Here is a 21,327-nt window from a genome sequence, read left to right as displayed (position 1 = left end):
TTAAAGTCTGCTTATGTGATATAATATGATTTCTTGTTAGTAAAGACCGTTGTTAAACAATTTTAGCGACGTTTAACGGATACTGTCACTTTCACGGGTCAAACCAGAGCGCACAAACATTTCCTTTTTAAAATTCTGTCAGAAACGTGTATATCTTTAACGTCTTCATGAATATAGAAATTTTATAAATGTAACAGCATTCGGTTTACAAGCTTTGTTTGTAAGCACACTACCTAATATGTTGTGTGTTTGTTTGTTTATGCATACATACATTTGCTTTGTTTTGTTTAAATGAACCCTTTTGTTTTCTTCACAGGTGACACTGTGAAGATAGGAGAGATCTCGTATGTCCTCAAAACCCCCAGAAATCCAGAACTTGTGCCAGTGAATCACAGTATGTGCAAGTTATAAAACACCTGTGGTTGATCAGACAACAGCTGACTCCATTAAAACAAAGCCACAAAAACCCCCCCAGACCATTCATTAATTTTCTTTTCGGCTTAGTCCCTTTATTCAATAGGGGTTGCCACAGCGGATTGAACCGCCAACTTATCCAGCACATGTTTTACGCAGCTGCAACCCATCACTTGGAAACACTCATGCACGCTCATTCACACACATACACTATGGACAATTTAGCTTACCAAGTTCTCCTATAGCGCATGTCTTTGGACTGTGGGGGAAACCAGAGCACCTGGAGGAAACCCATGCGAATTTGGGGAGAACATGCAAACTCCACATAGAAACGGCAACTGATGCAGCCAAAGCTCGAACCAGCGATCTTCTTACTGTGAGGCGATTGTGCTACCCACTGCGCCACCGTCACGTCCCAACCCAGACCATATAAAATCATTTTAAAAATACAAATTAATACAGCTTACAGAAGTGACACTAACTCTGAGAAAATATTTGCATGATTTTATGCACATGATTTTGGTTTGATATTCATTTAAATTTTTAGGCTGTAGTTAACCTTTTTTTGTCATCAACAAACCATTCGGTCCCACTTTATACTAAGTGTCCTTAACTAATATGTACTTTACACAGAAATTAATCATTTGTTACAATGTACTTATTGTGTAATTACTTGTATTTACTGTGTACTTGTTCTTGAGGAAATACCTGTATGTAATTACATCTGAAATTAACTTCTGTAACTACATTTGTAAGTACACTGTTGACCATCCCTTACACCAGGGGTCGTGAACCTTTTTTCAGCAAAGAGGCATTTCTGATTTTTTTGGCAAATGCATTTTTTAAAGAGCCATTGGGGTCATATCCATGCACAACTCAAAAATAAACAAATATGACGGATCACAATGAATGAAGAAAGAACAATTTTTTAAAAATTTTTCTTGTCGCAATTCAAGTTAATCCACAGCTCCACACACGTCCTTTTATTGTAAACTGAGTTCTTATTAATTTTGCTGTAAAAATAACAACAAAAAGGGAATTGCTTTGTATTTTTAATAGGAAACTGATTTCTAGTGAGTTATAATTCTTTTTAACTTTAAAATATTATTGAAGAGAGACCGCTGGAGAGCCACATATTTTTGGTCAAAGAGCCACATGTGGCTACCGAGCCTTAGGTTCCCTACCCCTGCCTTACACCTTAACCCACCCTTAAACCTCCCCATACCACCAAACCTGTCCATAACTCTACCTCTATCCCAACTCAAGAGCACCGCAAGTGTTCTCAAATACATTATGAACACAGTAAGTACATAGTATTTATTTTTTGATGCAAGTACATAGTAGTTAAGGACACTTAATATAAAGTGGGACCAACTGTCCAAAATGTTAACCCAGTGTTTAAATGTTTAAAATATGGGCACAGAATAATAAGCAAAAGGGGTAATTAACTCAAAAATGAAAAATTTGTCATGGTTTACTAGTCCTCCTCTTCTTTCAAAACTGTTAGAGTTTCTTCGTTTGAACACAAAGGAGGATATTCTGATGAATAACTTCCATAGTATTTTTTGCTCCTGCTATGAATATCAGTGGCTGCTTTTTCCAACATTCTTCAGAATATCTTTTGTTTTCAACAAAACAAAGAAATAAAAGTTTACAACCACTTAAGTATGAGTAATTGGTTAGGACGTTTGAACTTTTTGTGTGAACTATCCCTTTAACATGAGTGAAGATCATTATTGAGTATCAGAAATTGGACAGGATGCAAGTAATTTAGTAATGTACAATTTAAGTTAATAAATTTTATGGTCATGTAATTGTTTGCTTTTTTTACATTCCACTTTCCCAGACTTGACAGAATAGGAAAATGTTGGCGTCACTTTAATTATTTATACTTGTTTGAATCATAATGATGTCTACGATGTGTGTATGTGTAATTAAGCTTTTTTTTTTTTGCAGTAATGAAGGCCTTGCCACAAATGGTCACCCAACACCTCCGCTGGATAATGCAGAAGGACCTTCTCGGGCAGGATGTATTTCTCATTGGTCCTCCTGGTCCTCTGCGGCGTTCAATTGCCATGCAGTACCTGGTAATTTTGTTACACACCAAATATATGCTGAACTTCAAAACAGTAAAACACTCTGACAATTTACATCAGCTGTATCCTTATAACCAGGGTGCGAATTACAGAGGGGTTTGGGGGGCTCTGACGTATGTATGAGGGGGTCTGCGATTTAATAGTTAAGAAATAGTTTGCTCTGAGCTGTAACTTAAATAATATCACTAATTAAATGATAGATAACGGAAATATACATTTGACCACCCCTATAATGGTTCATACCATTGTGAATGCATGTTTGCACCAAAAATGTTAATGTAGCCAAATCTAGACAGCGTGAGTGTTCACAAAACATGTTTATTGTAAAATAGGAGTTTGTATTGTAGGTGTCTGATGCATAGTTGGTAATTTATTACACTCTTGCTCGCACATAGAAGTTAAATAACAGTAAAATAAAGAATATGTGCAGTTATTCATGGTCATCCATTAAAAGGTGTAGGAATGCAGACCTGTCACAGTTTATTTAATGTCATAAATGTCATTGAGAACCACTCAATATCCTTCAAAAAAGTTTGTTTAATAAATTAGATATAATTGAATCCTTCAAAAAAGTTTGTTTAATAAATTAGATGTAATTGAATTAAATATATAACTTTGGTTCAATGAGACATATTATTGAACATAACTGAAAAACTTCACCCCCCTGATCGTCAATGTATAATTCGCATCCTGCTTATAACCTCTTCTTCTTGTTTGCTAGGAATTAACAAAGCGAGAGGTTGAATATGTTGCCCTGTCTCGAGACACTACTGAGACTGATCTCAAACAGCGCAGAGAGATCCGATCAGGAACTGCCTTTTACATCGACCAGGCAAGCTGTCATTTTTCCCCACTCTCATTAGTGTTCTGACATTGGCATTGCTTGTTTGTTTGGTTTTAATCTAGATTTCTTTATATGAATTAAGTTTTTTTTCTTTTTTTCTTTAGCTGAAATTGATTAGTTGTTGTAGCAACGGTGTACAGACCAAGTCAAAAAAAAAAAAAGTTGATTTATAAAAGTTGATAACAGTATAGGATTACGTGGACAAAGAAAAAAAAAAGTCTAAATCTAAGTATGGACTTAATGAAAATACAAAAACATTAAGTATGGATATTCATTAAAACCGCTGATGGCAACATAAGACTTTTGCAGACTTTTACTTGTACAACAATATTCTAAACATACTTGAGAGCCAGGTGAATGAATTGAGGGCCTGGAATTTACCAGTAGAGGTTGGTTGTAGGGAGTTTATGGGGCAGTCACTCTGGGGAGACCTTGGACTGCTGGGAATTGAAGGAATGGCCAGGAAACGGCTGGTAGGAAAGGTCACTGGCGGAGGGGGCGGAAGCAACCTCTCGCTGGATTTGGCTACAAAAGAGGGTTCGGTGGAAGAGCCAACCTGTTGAAAGACAAACCACATCATAGAGTTGGGTGATGGTCAGCAGGATTAGATTTAGGACGCTGGATCTGCTGTCGAGCCCTCCCGAGGTGTCATGGGCTTAAATCGGTGAAATACCAAGAAAAGGGGGTGCCCATCTGATGACCGGCTGTAACCACTAATCCTCATAAAGATTGTATCGCTAACTGGTGCTGAAGGAAGAAAGGAGGGGGAAATTATGCCACTGGCCCACAGTTGGTGCAGGGCAGTGTATCTGTAAAGGTTGGCCAGTTGCGATGGTCCCATCGCATTTTGCATATATGAGCATATATTTTATAAATGAGTAGCATAAACGGTAAAAAATGCAAATGAGATATTTGGGAAACGTTTTAGTGTTAATTTGACAGTCAATGACATCTTGAATGCAGTTATAGTTACCTCATGAATGATGAACGCTGAAGGAGTCAGCCATCAAGTATGATGACGACGATGATCCTCAGCATTCAGTTGCTGATCAGTGATATGAATGTACCTAATAATTACACAATTCCCCGTTTTCTTTTGTCTTTGAGATGTGCTGTGTATATACTAAAATGATATTGTGATGTTCTTTAATGTGCACATATGAGGAAGCCCATTATGAAAGAAAATGAAAAAAAAGTTTTTTGAGTGCGTGTGCACGCTTTTTACACTTTCACTTTTGAATGTCAAGGCAAGTTTATTTATATAGCACATTTCATAGACAGTGTCAATTCAAAGTGCTTTACATAAACAGGAATAAAAGAGACAAGTATAAGAAAATCAAATCAAATAATAAAAGTGATTAAAACATTAAAATGTGTTAAAACAGGTTATAAAAGAGTGAAAAAAGAAAAGAAAGACACAATAGTGCGATCTGTCAGATGTAGCACAGTGCTCATTCGGTAAAGGCACAGCGAAACAGATGTGTTTTCAGTCTTGATTTGAATGTGCCTAATGTTGGAGCACATCTGATCATTTCTGGAAGCTGATTCCAGCAGTGAGGGGCGGAGTAGCTGAAGGCCGATTCACCCTGCTTTGACTGAACTCTTGGAATTTCTAGTTTAAATGATCCTAAAGATTTTAGTGATCTGTTGTCACAACCACAATCGCTCTATGTATGTCATGAATATTATTTTTATAACATTCTTTATTATTCTTTATTATTTTTTGCAAGTAATTTTATGTAATCAGTGCTACAGTCGAGCACCTGAAATTAAATACATAAACATTTTGTAAAGTTCGATATCACGTGTTTAGAAAAACTTGATTTTTAATGTAATTTTTATAATGATAATTAATTTTCATTTAACATTAGGTTAAATTCCCTTTTAGCAATAAAGTAATGGACGTATGTCAGTGTGTATTGGCAACATCACTTCTTATATCAGATATGAGCTCCATTGGGGTTGTTTAAAGAGTCGACACATCTTTCATCGGCTTCCTTCTTTTTCATCCATGAGCTGATCACATGCCTTATCATACATTCTTAAATTATCTGACAAACACTAATTTGGACTAGCTGCCAAACTTTTCAGTTTTCTCTGACTTTGCAAGGTGACTAAAACCCTTCAACAGCAGGTTTATCAGATGAATGCCAGCATTTTTTTTTCAGTCTTTTTTGCTCCCCAGTTCAGTGCTGAACAGGGTGAGGATGTAGTCATTTGGACTGAAAGCCTTGCATTGATCAAAACTCTCATAAGCAGAAGCAATCAAAAATCTAGAAGTTGTGTGGATGAAGAACTGGTCCCAAGTGCACTTTAGTGATGAAAGCAAGTTTAATTTATTTGGGCCTCAGAAAAATATTATGTTGTCCTCAAACTGAGGAAGAAACTGAAAGTGTGTGTGTGTAATTTGATGTAATGTCATGGTTAGGAGTTGTTTTCTAAAGCTAGATGGCTGAATTAATGCAAATGTTTATCAGAAGCTCCTTCGGCAATATGCAGTTCGACTCCTGTGTTCATCACCCAGTCAGAAATCAATTTTCATGTAGGATGATGAACCCTGTCACAGTAAAAACAGGTAAAGCAATCTGTTGAAGGTGAAGACATTGAAATAATGAAAAGGCCATCCCAGAGTGCTGATATAAACCTGGGAAGTGAACAGGCCCTTAGAAATCCAATAGTCAGCAGTTGATTGTGATTGAGTGACTACTTATGTCTTCTGAGATACTAGTGATGTCCTTCAGATGAAGTTCAATTCAATTAATCTTTATTTGTATAGCACTTTTACAATGTAGATTGTGCCAAAACAGCTTCACATAGAATATTATAGTGAATTGAAACAGTGTCAGTTCAGTTTTCAGAGTTTAAGTTCAGTTCAGTTTAGATTAGTTCAGTTCAGTGTGTTTTAATATTCACTGCTGAGAGTCCAAACACTGAAGAGTAATCCATCGATGCACAGCTCTACAAGTCCCAAACTATGCAAGCCAGTGGCGAGTGGCGACATGAATTCATTCAAAGCGAGAGCTTGTTCACTTAAAGGGATAGTTCACCCAAAAATAAAATTCTATCATCATTAACTTGACTTGTTCCGAAGTAGTTTGTGCTTTTTGTTTTGTTGAACACGCAAAAAAAAAATATATCAATGAATGTTGGAAACCTGTAACCATTTAGTTGCATAGTACACTACCTGACAAAAGTCTTGTCGCCTATCCAAGGTTTTGGAACAACAAATAATACGTTGACTTCTAGTTGATCATTTGGTATCAGAAGTGGCTTATATGAAAGGCAAAGGCCTCTAGATTGCGCTTGTTTTACCAAAATAAAATATGATCATGCCTTGATTTTTAATTATTTAATTAGGACAGTAAGGTCTGACTTTGCTTAGACAAAAGTCTTGTCACTTAACAGAAATAATGTACAGTGTAGAATATAAAGTCATGGTCAGTGGAAAAAGAATTAATATTGTGTATGACTCCCATGAGCTTGGAGGACTGCATCCATACATCTCTGCAATGACTCAAATAACTTATTAATGAAGTCATCTGGAATGGCAAAGAAAGTGTTCTTGCAGGACTCCCAGAGTTCAAGATTCTTTGGATTCATCTTCAATGCCTCCTCCTTCATCTTACCCCTGACATGCTCAATAATGTTCATGTCTGGTGACTGGGCTGGCCAATCCTGAAGCACCTTGACCTTCTTTGCTTTCAGTAACTTTGATGTGGAGGATGAGGTATAAGAAGGAGCACTATCCTGCTGAAGAATTTTCCCTCTCCTGTGGTTTGTAATGTAATGGGCAGCACAAATGTCTTTACCTCAGGCTGTTGATGTTGCCATCCACTCTGCAGATCTCTCGCATGCCCCCATACTGAATGTAACCACCAACCATGACTTTTATTTCACAAAACTTGACTGATTTCTGTGAGAATCTTGAGTCCTTGGGTTCCAATAGATCTTCTGCAGTATTTGTGATAATTGGGATGGAGTTTAGCAGATAATTAATCGGAAAAATCTACCTTCTGCCACTTTTCCAAATGATCAACTAGAAGAATGGTCAAGTTATTATTTGTTGCTCTTACAACTGGGATCAACTAAAAGACTTTTGTCAGGTAGTGTATTTGTTTTTCCTATTATAGATGTCAGTGATTACAGGTTTCTAACATTATCAGAATATCTTCTTTTGTGTTCAAAAGAACAAACTAAAAACAAGTCAAGAGTGAGTAAATGAGACTTTTCATTTTGAGGAAATGATCCCAATAATTTTTGACTGCTGTAACCTTCAGAAACTTTCATCGTAATTTTTCTTTTTGTGTTACAATCATTACTTTTTTCACTCTGTTTATACTGTGTAAAAATGATATCATAAAAAAAGTATTGACAACATGTGTTTTTATGTTTCTTGAGCATAACTTAATCGGGTTTCAAAATTATTCTTAAGTTTTGCGATTTTTCACTCAATGTTTTAAGTATGTTGAATTGATGTTTAAGTGACTTGTAAAGTTAAGACGGCAACCATTTTTTTACAGTGTATATTATTCTTTTCTTGTTAAGTCTTGATGATCAATCATATCAACTTATTCAGCTTTTTGTCTTCCCAAGCATTAAAATTATCAGCGGCAGCTCTTCTGTTCATAAATCAGATGGAAGCTTCACTCAGACCTTAAGTTTCAGTAAGGAAATGCTCACATGTTGCCATGGAAACTGTATCTGAGCCTTTTAAACTGCACATGGGGTCATAACCCTTGCAATCAGTCGTTAAGTCCAGACCACATGAAAGTATTCTGATAATCAATTGTGCCTTTAGCCGATGATGTATTTGCTTTAATTTACACTGCAGTGTTACGCTGTTGCATCAAATTCCATCGCTTCTGCTTGTTTTTGCTGTCTGGGATGATGGATAGACAGCGGGTGTGGACGACTTGCTTAAAAGGTGGGCTGTATGTGGGGGCTGGGTGTTAACTAGAGCATCTCACTGCTCTCTTGGGCTCTGCGCTCATTTTCAGACCTATATAACAAGCTTTGTGTGTCAGGCAAACAACTCCCAGTTGACTGGCCTTTATGTGTGAATGGGAAATGTTTCAGAATAAAATATCAACTCTTCATGGATTTTCTTTCTCTTTTTTACACTGATCAGGAAAAACATTATGACCACCCACCTAATAACAAATAAGTGACAAATTCTAGCACAAAATGATCTGGTTCGTATACATTGCTGAGTGATGATAATACTGTTTTTTTAAGTTGAATCACAAATGTTCAATTGGGTTTATGTTAGGTGGATGTGGAAACCAAGACATTAACTGAAATTCATCTGCATGTTCCTTGAATCCTCCTTGACCATTCTGGTTGTCATGGACCTCGATGGGTCAGACCAGGCTGTCTGATCTTGAGCCCATTTATGCATTATTGGCAATGGTGTACAGTTACCATGTGTTCTTAACTGGATCATCGTCCACACAAGTCTGTGATGAACTGTGTGCTGTGGTCACCACTGTTGTTGCTGCTGGTGATTTGTTGCCCTGCAGTCTCTGTGAACAGGACAAATTAGCAATGGATGAAGAATTATTTTTGTGCATTTTTTTGCGCAACGTAAATACAACAAAATAATTTAATTGCATCAATGACTTATAATCGAATATGTTTGCCTCACCTATCTCTATATGGGCAACTTTTCTGGTATGATCAGTTTGCTTGGTAGCTCACATTGTATGGTGTTATTCATGTGGCGCAGTGCGCTCAGGTTCGACTCCAGTGAAGCATAATTCCACAAAAGACATAAAACAATGTAAGAGTAAGGTAAAACTACATGTACTTTTCTCTTATATTTACTTTTGAAAACACTGGGTTTGGAGAAGTGTTTAGCTTAGTAGTTTGCTGTTCTAGGTGATATGACAAGCCCTGCCTTCCCTTATACAAGAAGGATGTGTATCTGAAATGCATAACTATAACAAAAGGTATCCTAAATAATGTATTTAATATTTGCAAAAATATAGACAGCACCCTCTAGTGGATTTGCCATCTGAAACGTGCAGCAAAATGTAATTGGAGCAATGTAATTTACATTTTGCAAAATTATAGGCTACCAATGAGCTTGGTAGATCTGTGCACCACTTTTGAAATATACTGCCTTCAGCAGCATATGATCAACTCAGAATGTGTGGCATTTCCGAGTTCAGAATCACTGTGATGCTTCACTTTGACCTTTCATTAAAATGATAAGTCAGCAGCTTTTCCTATTCTAACACCACTGCACTGTGTTGAATGAAAACCTGCTCTTGGATGGAACGTATATACTGCTTTGTGTACCGCACCATGTGTTATTTAGAACATTTTGTTTTTTTTATATTAAGTTATATTAAACTTATTGCTTCTAGATTACAGAAAAAATAGTCACTAGCATTATTGACCTTATTCTGCAATTCAGAAGTGCATTCATTTTTGAGATTGTTTTAGAACTTCCAATTGAGTTTCCTATGGGAGAAATGACTAGGAACAAGTGGGAGAAAAAGGTCGAACTGCTTGCTCTACAAACAAGTGTGTTTGTGACTATACATAAAAAGTATAAAGATTATATAATAAAAAATCAGTTTGCAACATCAAGAAGCTTGGCACGCTTTTCTTAAAACATCTAAAAATCATTAGAAACGAATAAGACCGGAAGTCTTGAGCCAAAAAGATTCCAATGGCTGCACCCGCTCGTATGGGAAGAAAAAGATCAATATAAAACTTTTAAATATATAGCAAAATGATGTTTCATAATTATAGCATTTTTTTCTGTTGCAAGCTTCAATGCATTATATATTTTACTTCTAAAGTTTTGATGATCATAGACTGATAGATTGATAATCATAATCTAACACGATATATACACTTTGATTTTGTATGTCATTTGAAGGAGGTGTCATATGGCCTGTTTCCACTGAGTGGTACACTACGGTACAGGCCACCTTTATCAGGCTGGTACCCTTTCGGTGTGCATGGTGTATGACAGAAAGTTTCAGTCGACGTCATTCTCGCTCAAGGAAATGTCAAAGTAAAGCCGTACAGGTCGTTCACGTATCATATGAAAAGCACTTCTCACAAAACAGATGCTTTATACACATAAATACATGTGTATAAATGTTTATTACTAACGTTTCTATGAACAGGATTTGATTATAACTGAGTATCAATGACAGTACAAAATAGCCTACTGTAATGTCGGCAAATAAATGAATTAATAAATGCAACATACAGTTAAAGTCAGAATTATTAGCCACGCTGAATTATTAGCCCCCCTGTTTATTTTTTTTCCCAATTTCTGTTTAACAAAGAGAAGATTTTTTTCAACACATTTCTAAACATAATAGTTTTAATAACTAATTTCTAGAACTGATTTATTTTATCTTTGTCATGATGACAGTAAATAATATTTGACTAGATATTTTCAAGACACTTCTATACAGCTTAAAGTGACATTTAAAGGCTTAACTAGGTTAATTAGGCTAACTAGGCAGGTTAGGATAATTAGGCAAGTTATTGTATAACTATGGTTTGTTCTGTTGACAGTCGAAAAAAAAAAGAGCTTAAAGGGGCTAATAATTTTTACCTTATTAATATTAATATAAAATATTATCAGACATACTGTGAAAATTTTGTTTGCTCTGTTAAACATCATTTGGGAAATATAAAAAAAAAAAAAATCAAAGGGGGGCTAATAATTCTGACTTCAACTGTATATGAACACATACAGACCCTTACAGTCTCTGATATGTTACCAATTACAGAAAAACTACACACAGCATACAATTAGTCCTTAGTTGGGTTCAAAAACAACACGCAACATATAGCCCAGTCAGTCCAAACCTCTCATGTGTATCTTTAATTTTCACCATTTTTCACCGTTTGTCAGTTTCAGAAGGGATCAGGTGTCAGAAGCACTTCAATAACCATGCGCACGATATTATCATCAGCTCAAGAAGTTTGTTATTTCAAATATAGATGTGTTGCGAGTAATGTCTTGGTTGTGTTTTTAAAAATGGCGGTTCCTATGTTTTCATTCTGCTGGCTTGTTGCACGAGTGAGTGACGTATCTCTGAAAACCAATAGCGTTCAGCTGTGCGTCTTGTTCTGCCTTTTGGTACCCTTTTGTTGTGCTAGGTACCCTTCCGAAAGGGTACCCAAAAAGTGGTATGTAAGTGGTACGGTTTGCTTTTACAGTAGGTACCTTTTGACAGTGAAAACGGCCATAAAAGTGTACCGTACAGTAACCTACCACACAGTGGAAACGGGCCAATAAACTAAATGCTTATTTTATTTTAATATGGTTGTATTTAGACTTTTAATCTAATGTTACCATTTTTAGACCTTTTATTAAATTGATAAACTGTAATAATCACATAAAAATGAAACTGTCATATGTTCTGCTCTTCATTATTTCACCACAAGCCAAATGGGCATCTTTGTTTAGAAAGTCAAGAAAAAGTTACTTGTGGTCCAAACCCTCTTTCCTGTTTAACTCTCTTTTCTTGTCTTTCATTGAGGTCAAGCGGGTCAAAAGGCATTTAATTCCTCTATTTGTGTCATTGACAAATATGCTAGTGTGTGTGGTCTTAACTAGTCTCTCTAGTCTGTGTCAAAGGCATTTCTAGTAATTATGTTATTATGGCATCCAGAATGAATATTGGTGCTGAGCTAAATTTGGACCATCTGGCTACATATTTATAGGCCCTGTTCCCACACAATCAGGCATGTATTTACATGTTAACCTAATTATATGGCAACTTGTTTTGCGGTCATCGGAGAAGCCCAGAATTTCCTGCCTTTGACGTCAATGGCGTTTGATTCTTGAGCACATATGTCAGCATCGCTGAATCTTCATAACAGACAAGATTTAGAGAGTCAGACCACTAATGGGGGAAGATCCGAAAAAAATTGACTTGTCTTAAATCTATTGAACTACTCTGTGAAGTGGGTGTAATGACAGATCAACACTTTCTTTAACACAGAACAGTTAGGAATTCCTTTTCATGATAGAACAAAGTTATTCCAGTTCTCTGCTGATTCTAAATGTGTTTTTATTATTTTAAAATGTAAAAAAAAAAAGGTATTTTAAGACCATTGCCCATTGATGTTTTTCTAAATGTAAAAATCAAGAATTTAAAAAATATATTAGTTACATATTAAAAAAATAGTTTTTTTTCCCCCCATTTATTTTATTTTATTTTGTTTTATTTAATTTTATTTAAATGAGTAAATGAATTTAGGTAATGTATTTTTGTTACTCTTTTATTTATATACATATACAGTTAGGTCAATAAATATTTGGACATCGACACAATTCTAACATTTTTGGCTCTATACCCCAACACAATGGATTTGAAATGAAACAAACAAGATTTGCTTTAACTGCAGACTGTCAGCTTTAATTTGAGGGTATTTACATTCAAATCAGGTGAACGATGTAGGAATGACAAAATTTTGCATATGTGCCTCCCACTTGTTACGGGACCAAAAGTAATTTATTCCTTTTCTTTTTATGTATAGTCATGAAAACACTTGTTTGTAGGGCAAGTAGTTTGACTGTTTATTTTTCCTAGTTAGATAACTTTTATCATTATTACAGACTCAAATCATGCCTTCAAGTGATGGAATCTTCAAAAAACGATCATCCTTTGATTGATAACAAAGCTTACCATCTGCAAAATCCTTTTAATCTTATAATTTTTTGCTGGGATCCAGGACATGTTCGGTTTTCAGGAAATGAGCGAGATGATGTTTCTGTTAAGGACGCTTTTAAACAAGTGATGAACAAATGCCAAATTCCTCCGTCAGCGATGAGACCTTTTATTAATGTTTACATTTTAAATAAGTGGCAAGAGGAGTAGGATGTGGTGAAAAATAATACACTGTATAAAATACAACCTGAAATGAACAGAGTTTTAAGACCTTTTAAGACTAGATTTGATTTTTACCTGATGTGGGATTGGACATTCAAGGTTAACCCATGATTTTTTTGCTCAAGGGTAAAGACCCTACTTAATGTTTGGACTGCACAATTTATCTTACAGTTAAATACATTCTACTGGACTGTCTCGAGGACAAACTCTCTTAAGGACATTTTTAACAAAGTGACACCAGGAAAAAATGTACAATTTTTATCATGTAATTACAGTAAAAATCATATTTAATTTATGTATTTATTTGTTTGTTGTGTTTAATTGTATATTTATTATTGAAATGTTTTTGCCATGAAAATAGCCTTGGTTGCTGACATGGCATTAAATAAAAAATACATTACAACTGAATCTGAAGTTCTAAAACAGTTGCAAAGAAGAAGCACGCTTCCGGATTGCAAAATAAGGTCAATAAAGGTATCTTGAAAATTGTTGCACCAGAAAAATCTATTGAGCTGATGACCCTGTTGTTATTTTGATCATTGCTGTCTTTTAAGCTTTGCTCCAGTAGCCAGTAATATTTTCAGAATCAAACCACTTTAAAAAAAGCTATACCTCAACATGAGCTTTCTGTCTTGTACAGTGTGCGGTTCGAGCGGCGACTGAGGGACGGATTCTGGTGTTGGAGGGACTGGAGAAGGCAGAGAGGAACGTGTTGCCAGTCCTCAATAACCTGCTGGAGAATCGAGAGATGCAGCTGGAAGATGGACGTTTCCTCATGTCTGCACACCGCTATGACAAACTCCTGGAGGTGAGAAGTGACATACTGTGTCTACAGAAGCAGACGGACCAATCAGAGAGCTGATGCTTTATTACAGACATGTTGGGAACACTTAGTCTGCGTGAAATCTAAATTTACAGTGTTTATTTTGCTAGCGCGCATTGCTATTTTATAAGTAAACAGTTAATGTGCATATATTGATTTATATACGTATATTATGTTGATTTAAATTTCATTTTAATAATATTTTTGAAAGCATTTGCATGATTATCTTGCAACACCTGCTAATATCGAGGATTTGAAATATTTACCAGCCATATAATTGGCTGTATATTTTTTAACAGATATTTGCATAAAACTGAAGTTATTTATTCATTTATTTATTTATTTTTATTTACACAAAATGTAATTTACATTTACTTAATCTTATTTTCCTTGTTTATAAATATTCGTGTGTAATTAAAATTAAAATGTTTATCAAATTTGTAATTTTTCAGTGATTTTAAGTTGTTATTTATGGACATAATATTAGTTTTAATTAATATTATTTCCTTTTAAAAATATTGTTTCGTGAAATGAATGAATGAATGTTTTCGTGTGATTTAAAAATACCCTTTATTAAACATTTGTTTATAAATTTTTATTAAATTTGATTTTATCTTATTTTATTGTTTTAAGCCTATTTCCAAAACAAAAGCAATTATTACTTTTCAAAAATATTGTGAAATAACAGTTTATTTACCAGAGTGTTTCCTACGTTTGTGTTGGTCTAATAGGAGCACACTAAAGAAGAGCTGGATGCCTGGAAGATTGTTAGGGTGAGTGAGGACTTTCGAGTCATTGCTCTCGGCCTTCCTGTTCCACGATACAAAGGGAACCCGCTGGATCCACCGCTGCGGTCTCGCTTCCAGGCCAGAGACATTTACTATCTTCCCTTCAAGGTGCTTTCACACACTGACATGTCATGAATGTGAAAATTACCAATAAATGTGAATTTAATCCTCGAATGTAATCCTCGTTCTCCCTGAAAGCCCAGATGACCAGAATATGGGAATATTTACCTTTTTTTGGGTGTCATAATTGTTTTTTTTTATCAAGTTAAGCTGAGGGTAGTGAGAGCATTATATATGTAAGATGGCTAGCTGGTAGGGAAGATGCAGGTTCACCTATGTTGCGTATGGTCTGTAACGCTTTATGTTTTCATGTTAAGGACCAGCTGGAGCATCTCTACAGAATTGGATCAAATGTTCCTGCTGAAAGGTAGTTTTCAAAAATGGATTTTTCATTGACGATGCCGCAAACTAAATACTAAAACTGTGTTTTTTTCCCCATCATAGGGTGTCCCAGCTCTTGTCTTTCGCCACTACTCTTTGTTCTCAAGAGTCTGCCAGCTTAAGCCTGCCTGATTTCCCTGTGGACAATCTCCTATCAGCCCTCACTGTTCTGGTGAGTAGCAGATTGCAGGAATTAAGTGAAATATATTTATTTTTTTAAATCTCAGTTCTTCAAAAATTGTATTGTTTTTATCAAAAATACATTTTTAAACTCTTTATTTTCATTTTCATTAAAAAAAACATACATGCATACAGTACCGCCTAAATCCTTACAAGAACGAGATGGACCATATATCAAAGTTTTCTTGGAAGCACTCTGTCAGTGAATTTACTACACTTACTACAAAAAGGAAGTCAAAACTCTACCTCCCATCTAACATTGATCAAAATATTTGTAGAAGGTACATGAAAATAAAATAAAAGGCATTTTATACATCTTCCAGATTCATTGAATACACTGCATAAAAGGCTTTTCTTAAGTGTTTGTCTTATTTCTAGTCCAAATATCTAAAATTCTTAATTCAAGAGGCATTTTCTAGACAGGTAAAAAATTATTGACTTGTTTTAAGAAATAAAATGTCAAAATTAAGCAAGTTTTTAAACAAGCAAAATAATCTGCCAATGAGGAAAGAAAAATAATCTTGTTTTTCCTTCTGGCATAAGAATATTTTGCTTACTCTACTGGCAGATTATTTAGTTTGTTTAAGGAAAAAACTCACTTACTTTTGGCATAGTATTTCTTAAAACGAGACTATGTGTTTTGTTTGTTTAGAAAATGCTTCTCAATTTAAGAATTTTAAGAAAGTAAAAAAAGTGTTTTTTGCAGTGTACACATCAGAAAGAAATTTAAATATATTTTTCCAGATTGGTTGAAGTTTACTGCATGACTACAAAGAATGAAACCGTGTTCGTGTTGACTCATTGCACTTTTTATATATTTTATCAAGTTTTGATTTAGATTAATGGAGCTTCAAAGATACATTTTAATTTTTGTTATTTTATGTATCATATATCGCTGTTAATAAAAATAAAAAAAAAAACTTTTTTTTCTTATATAAAAAGTGATATTTATGAAATGTTTGTAAATTTGATCTGTTTTTGCCATGACATAGTCAGAGAAGGTGATAATAAGCTCAAAACTCTCTCTTGATGAATTGTGCAGTATCTGAAATGTACTAAAATATGGAATTGTGAAAACAAGGCTTTTTCATTTTTATTGTAGATTTTGACATTGAGAAATTAGGATTAAATTTGAATTTATATTGATTTATATTGCCATTTTATTTACATTATATTACACTTGCAACTGTTTAAATCACACTTTGGAAAATGTCCTGATTTTCACAACATGTTATTGCAGTTTTTCACAGTAAATTACATTAGTATCACTTTACAGGATGTAACTGTAAAACTTCACAGTAATGGTGTTGTATTTGAAATTTTATAGTGAAATTAAGGTAGGTTGCGTGATTACAGCAAATTACATTAAGAAAGGCTATATCTTTTGCATGTTCGTTATAGGAGTTCAAACTCTTTTTATTTCATTCAACATAGACATTAATACAAATGAAATTTTATGCCAGTATTGGCACTTTTTTGATATTTAGAAATAACTGAATGTTATTGCAGCTCCAAAAACAATTTGGTTACATTTTCAAAAATAACTTGAAAGAAAATCATCCTGTTTTGAAATGACGTGAATGTCATAGTACATTTTCATTTTTGGGTGCACTTTATTTAGTTTTATAAGGTTAACATGGAAAATGAAATAATTTTTAATGAACATAACTTTGTGCTTAGTCAAAGACAAAATAAACTGGAACAAAAGTAATTGATTCATAAATTAAAACACTGTTAAACACCCAAAATGATTTCAACGTGAGAGTAAATGTCAGAATGAATAGCCGAGGAAAGCCTGCTTCACAGTAAAATATAGTTAATTCTACAAGATTATACAGTGAAATTACAGTAATGGACTTTACTATCTACTGTGAAGTTACACTATATTGCTGTAATTTCACAGTAGTTTAATGAAGCAATATCACAGTAAATTACTGTGAACTACATCACGGTAATTTGCTGTAAATTTACATATAGTATTTTACTGTGAAAGAAATGCAATTATTAGCCAGTAATTTACTGTGAATTTAAGGTACTTTTTTTACAGTGCATCTGGATTCAGTTAAAGGGGTAGTTGACTGAAAATGTCAAATTCTGCCATCGTTTACTCACCCTTCACTTGTCACAAACCTCTTTGAGTTTCTTTCTTCTACCGAATATTGAATTATGAAGTTATGTAATATGTATTCATCTATATTGATATTGTCAAGAAATAGCCACAAGTTGCTGATGTGGCAACCAACAAACAAATCTGCTGAACATAAAGGAAGATATTTTGAAGAAAGCTGGAAACCTGTAACCATTGACTTCCATAGTGTTTGTTTTTTCCTTTGGAAGTCAGTTGCTACGTTTCCAACGACAGAGGGCTAGTAAATCATGAGTAAATTTTAATTTTGAATGAACATCTGGCATGTTTGGTTCAAATGGGGTGCGATCGCTCTGTTCAATTGAATTGTATTAGCATGAATGCTGTCATCTGAAAAGAAAATCAAGCAAAGTCTGGAGTGTGTGTGTGGTGTAGTACATTTTTTGTGTGGATGTTGTTGAATGTTTTATGTTTATCTGTATTGCAGAATCTGTTCCCCATGCTGTCAGTTGAGCAGCTGGTTCAGAGACTTTACCCGTATGAGGCCATGCTGGGGAAAGAAGGCCGCACTGCTGTAGAGGGAGTGCTTAATGTAAGAATCACTCTCTAACACAAAATAAAGGCTAATAGCTGCAAATCTGGACTGGTTACAATAGTTCTTGAAAGTGTAGTGTATATGTTACATGCAGATTTTACTCAATGTGTTGTAATTTATTATTATTTTATAAAATAATAATTATAAAAAAAATAGTAACTAAAAAAATAATAAATACATATTATTTAATAAACAAACACGTCACTTTTTTTGGAAATGGGCTAATTGTGCAAGACATTTAGAGTTAAACAGTTGAGTTTTACTATTTTGGATTCCATTCAGCAGATCTCTGGTTTCGGCGGGATCACTTATAGCTTAGCTTAGCAAAAATCATTGAATCAGATTAGACCATTAGCATCTTACTCAAAAAGTTAAAAAAAGTTATGATAATTGTCCTATTTAAAGCTTCTGTAGTTACTTTGTGTATTACGATTGACAGAAAATGAAAAGGTACTATTTTCTAGATCAAGAGTATAAGTTACTAGTCATATACTTTAGTTTCACTTTCCATCAGTTTTGGTACATGATGTAATTATAATAATAATAGTAATAATAATTTTTAATGACCACAGAGAGTCAGGACCCTGCTTAGCTTTAGTGGAGAGTTGCAGAGAGCTACCTGCTGGCAACTACGGAACAATCATTATTTTATATGTTTTAAGCAAGATGCTAATAGTCTAATCCGATTCAATCATTTATGCTAAGCTAAGCTAAAAGTGCTCCCGCCAGACCCAGAGATTGGCTGGATGGATTTAAAAATGGTCAAACTCAACTGTGTAACTCTAAATGATGGATTCTAGTTTTAGAATCAATACTGTTATTTATTTATTTATTTATTTATTTATTTATTTATTTATTTATTATAATTGTACTTTATTATCTTTTACAAAGTTAACACAAAAAATGCACTAATAAATGATTAAAAAAAGTTTTAGTGGGAAATTTTTGACATATTATAGTATTTTTTTTTTCACACACAGTTTAAACTAATTTGAACTTAACTCACTTTAACCAACATAAAATTTTTACCAAATGGCCCCATGTTTTAAATTTGTGAAGCAAAGAAGATGACCGTATATTATAGTATATGGATTTAGTTTGCACTGATTTGAGACTCTCTTCTCAGAGGTTTGAGTTGACTGATGGAAGCACGAAACCTTCTCTGACTGCAGTGGTGAACATTGAGCCTGTGAATGGAGAACAGGCAGAGCAGGCGGCCGTTACTCTCAATATCACCAACCAGAACATCACCTTTCAGGTCAGTGTGGTATATATAGGGTAGTGGTAAAGTGCGGTTTTACAGAAATCTTTAGGTTAGTGGCATTGCTTTGTACTACAGCGAGTCTAAAGCACTTGACTGTGTCACAATTAACTTTTTTCTAGTTCAGTTACGGGAAAAATGCTCAGCACGCCCATCACATGATCTAAAGGAGCTGTTCCAATTCCCTTAATGAATAATGTGTGTTTTTGATGTAACATGCAAGAAATCAATCTGACACTCATCTCTGATTTCCTATAAGAGGCCGTTGTGCTCATGTCACGGTGTATTTGCAATATACATGGTACAATTTGTGCAAAGACAAAACACTTCCAGAGAGGAAACAGATCTGCTTGTGCGCAAGGTTAAAGCTATAGAGCTATAATATATTAATATAAAGTCAATGGTGCAGGCTTTTTTTAGCTGTCTTAAAATAGTATACTGCTGACAATGCATACCTCATTTGGAGTCCAGCACCGCCTTAGGTGCAAAATAATATGCACAAATTAATTTGCTATTTAAATAATGTGGCACAGGATGTGACAAATCACAGGCTGTGTGTGATTGGGGTCTTAGATTTGATATATACTTGAAGACAAGAGTATTAGCCCTCCTGTGAATTTATTATTTTTCAAATATTTCCCAAGTAGAGTGAAATAGACAAGTATCCGGTTTAATAAACATACAGGATGCGTGTGCAACGAGGTTGCAGAAAAAAACGGGAGCACTAGCATTTACAGCGAGGAAATGACATCCGATGCGATACAGAATTTGTTGTTGTCTCAAAAATAAGTTATATTGATTACATATTTTATGCATTATTTACATAATGCTTTCAGCGTATTAGAACAGCTTGTCACCCAGTGATAATCACAGTTATTCTGCAAAATTAAGTGAACGGCATTCATCTCATTGAAACTCCAAATGATTTTACAAGAGAGAAGTTAAAGACCTACAAGTCTTTGGATGCCTACACTTTTGTTTTGCGAAGTCATGTGCAAGAAAAATTTTTCCATGAATACCAGATTCAGAACAAAGACAAGGAAAGAAGATGGAGCTGTACAAGACCTGCGTAATCATCAACAATCAAAACAATTGCATTCTGACAGCAAAATGCACCTATACGGCAGGGTATATGAACTTACATTTTTACATTTCATTCTTGGCATTCAGTGTCCGCAGTTTAATTAACCATATTTAACTGTTTTTGCAGAAATCATTGCTGCAATGAAAAACGAGTAATGAGTATGATTCAGCATAACGTGAACTCACCTGATATGAAATGAGAACTGCAGAGTCGAGCATTTTTAATTAGGTCCTCACTCCATTCAGCTCCCTTTCAGCCAAAGACGTCTGCGGTTGGCATTAAAAGCAATGTGGTGTATGGTAAAAGTTAAGTTTTCTATTTTTGGATTTTCGAATTTGGCATCCTACCGCACAACACAACATGTTTGCTATTGCAACTGGTCTTTTTTTGCAACTGGGAACCCGTGTGACACCATGTGTGACGTAGGTTGGTAATTCCCCTATTAAATACGGGCCTAGAAAATTTTCACTGTTTTTCTTTATAATGTAGTTATAAAAACCACTGTTGTCCAATAAACTTCCCTAGTTAACCTAATTAACCCAGTGCACTGAATAATATTATCTTGCAAAATAACTAGTAAATATTATGTACTATAGGGTGACATGGTGGCTTAGTGGTTAGCACTGTCGCCTCACAGCAAAAAAAGTTGCTGGTTCGAGTTCCGGCTGGGTCAGTTGGCATTTCTGTGTGGAGTTTGCATGTTCTCTGGGTTTCCTCTGGGTGCTCCGGTTTCCTACACAGTCCGAAGACATGCGGTATAGGTGAATTGAATAAGCTAAATTGCCCATAGGGTATGTGTGTGAGTGTTTCCCAAAACTGGGTTGCAGCTGGAAGGGCATCCGC

General features: G+C 34.8%; 1 protein-coding gene across 1 annotated transcript in view; it reads left to right on the top strand.

The window, feature by feature from the left end:
* vwa8 (von Willebrand factor A domain containing 8) overlaps positions 1 to 21,327 on the top strand; it is a 241,414-nt gene that overhangs the window by 271 nt on the left and 219,816 nt on the right. Inside the window, exons 2-10 of the mRNA XM_056464990.1 lie at positions 317 to 394; positions 2,371 to 2,501; positions 3,232 to 3,342; positions 13,867 to 14,034; positions 14,781 to 14,945; positions 15,215 to 15,264; positions 15,342 to 15,450; positions 18,032 to 18,136; positions 19,266 to 19,397. Of these exons, the coding sequence (XP_056320965.1) occupies positions 317 to 394; positions 2,371 to 2,501; positions 3,232 to 3,342; positions 13,867 to 14,034; positions 14,781 to 14,945; positions 15,215 to 15,264; positions 15,342 to 15,450; positions 18,032 to 18,136; positions 19,266 to 19,397 (1,049 nt within the window). The remainder of the gene's footprint in view (positions 1 to 316; positions 395 to 2,370; positions 2,502 to 3,231; positions 3,343 to 13,866; positions 14,035 to 14,780; positions 14,946 to 15,214; positions 15,265 to 15,341; positions 15,451 to 18,031; positions 18,137 to 19,265; positions 19,398 to 21,327) is intronic.

Source organism: Danio aesculapii, chromosome 9 (assembly GCF_903798145.1).
Source record: "Danio aesculapii chromosome 9, fDanAes4.1, whole genome shotgun sequence".
Taxonomy (NCBI): Eukaryota; Metazoa; Chordata; class Actinopteri; order Cypriniformes; family Danionidae; genus Danio; species Danio aesculapii.
This window is presented reverse-complemented; position numbering and strand designations above follow the sequence as displayed.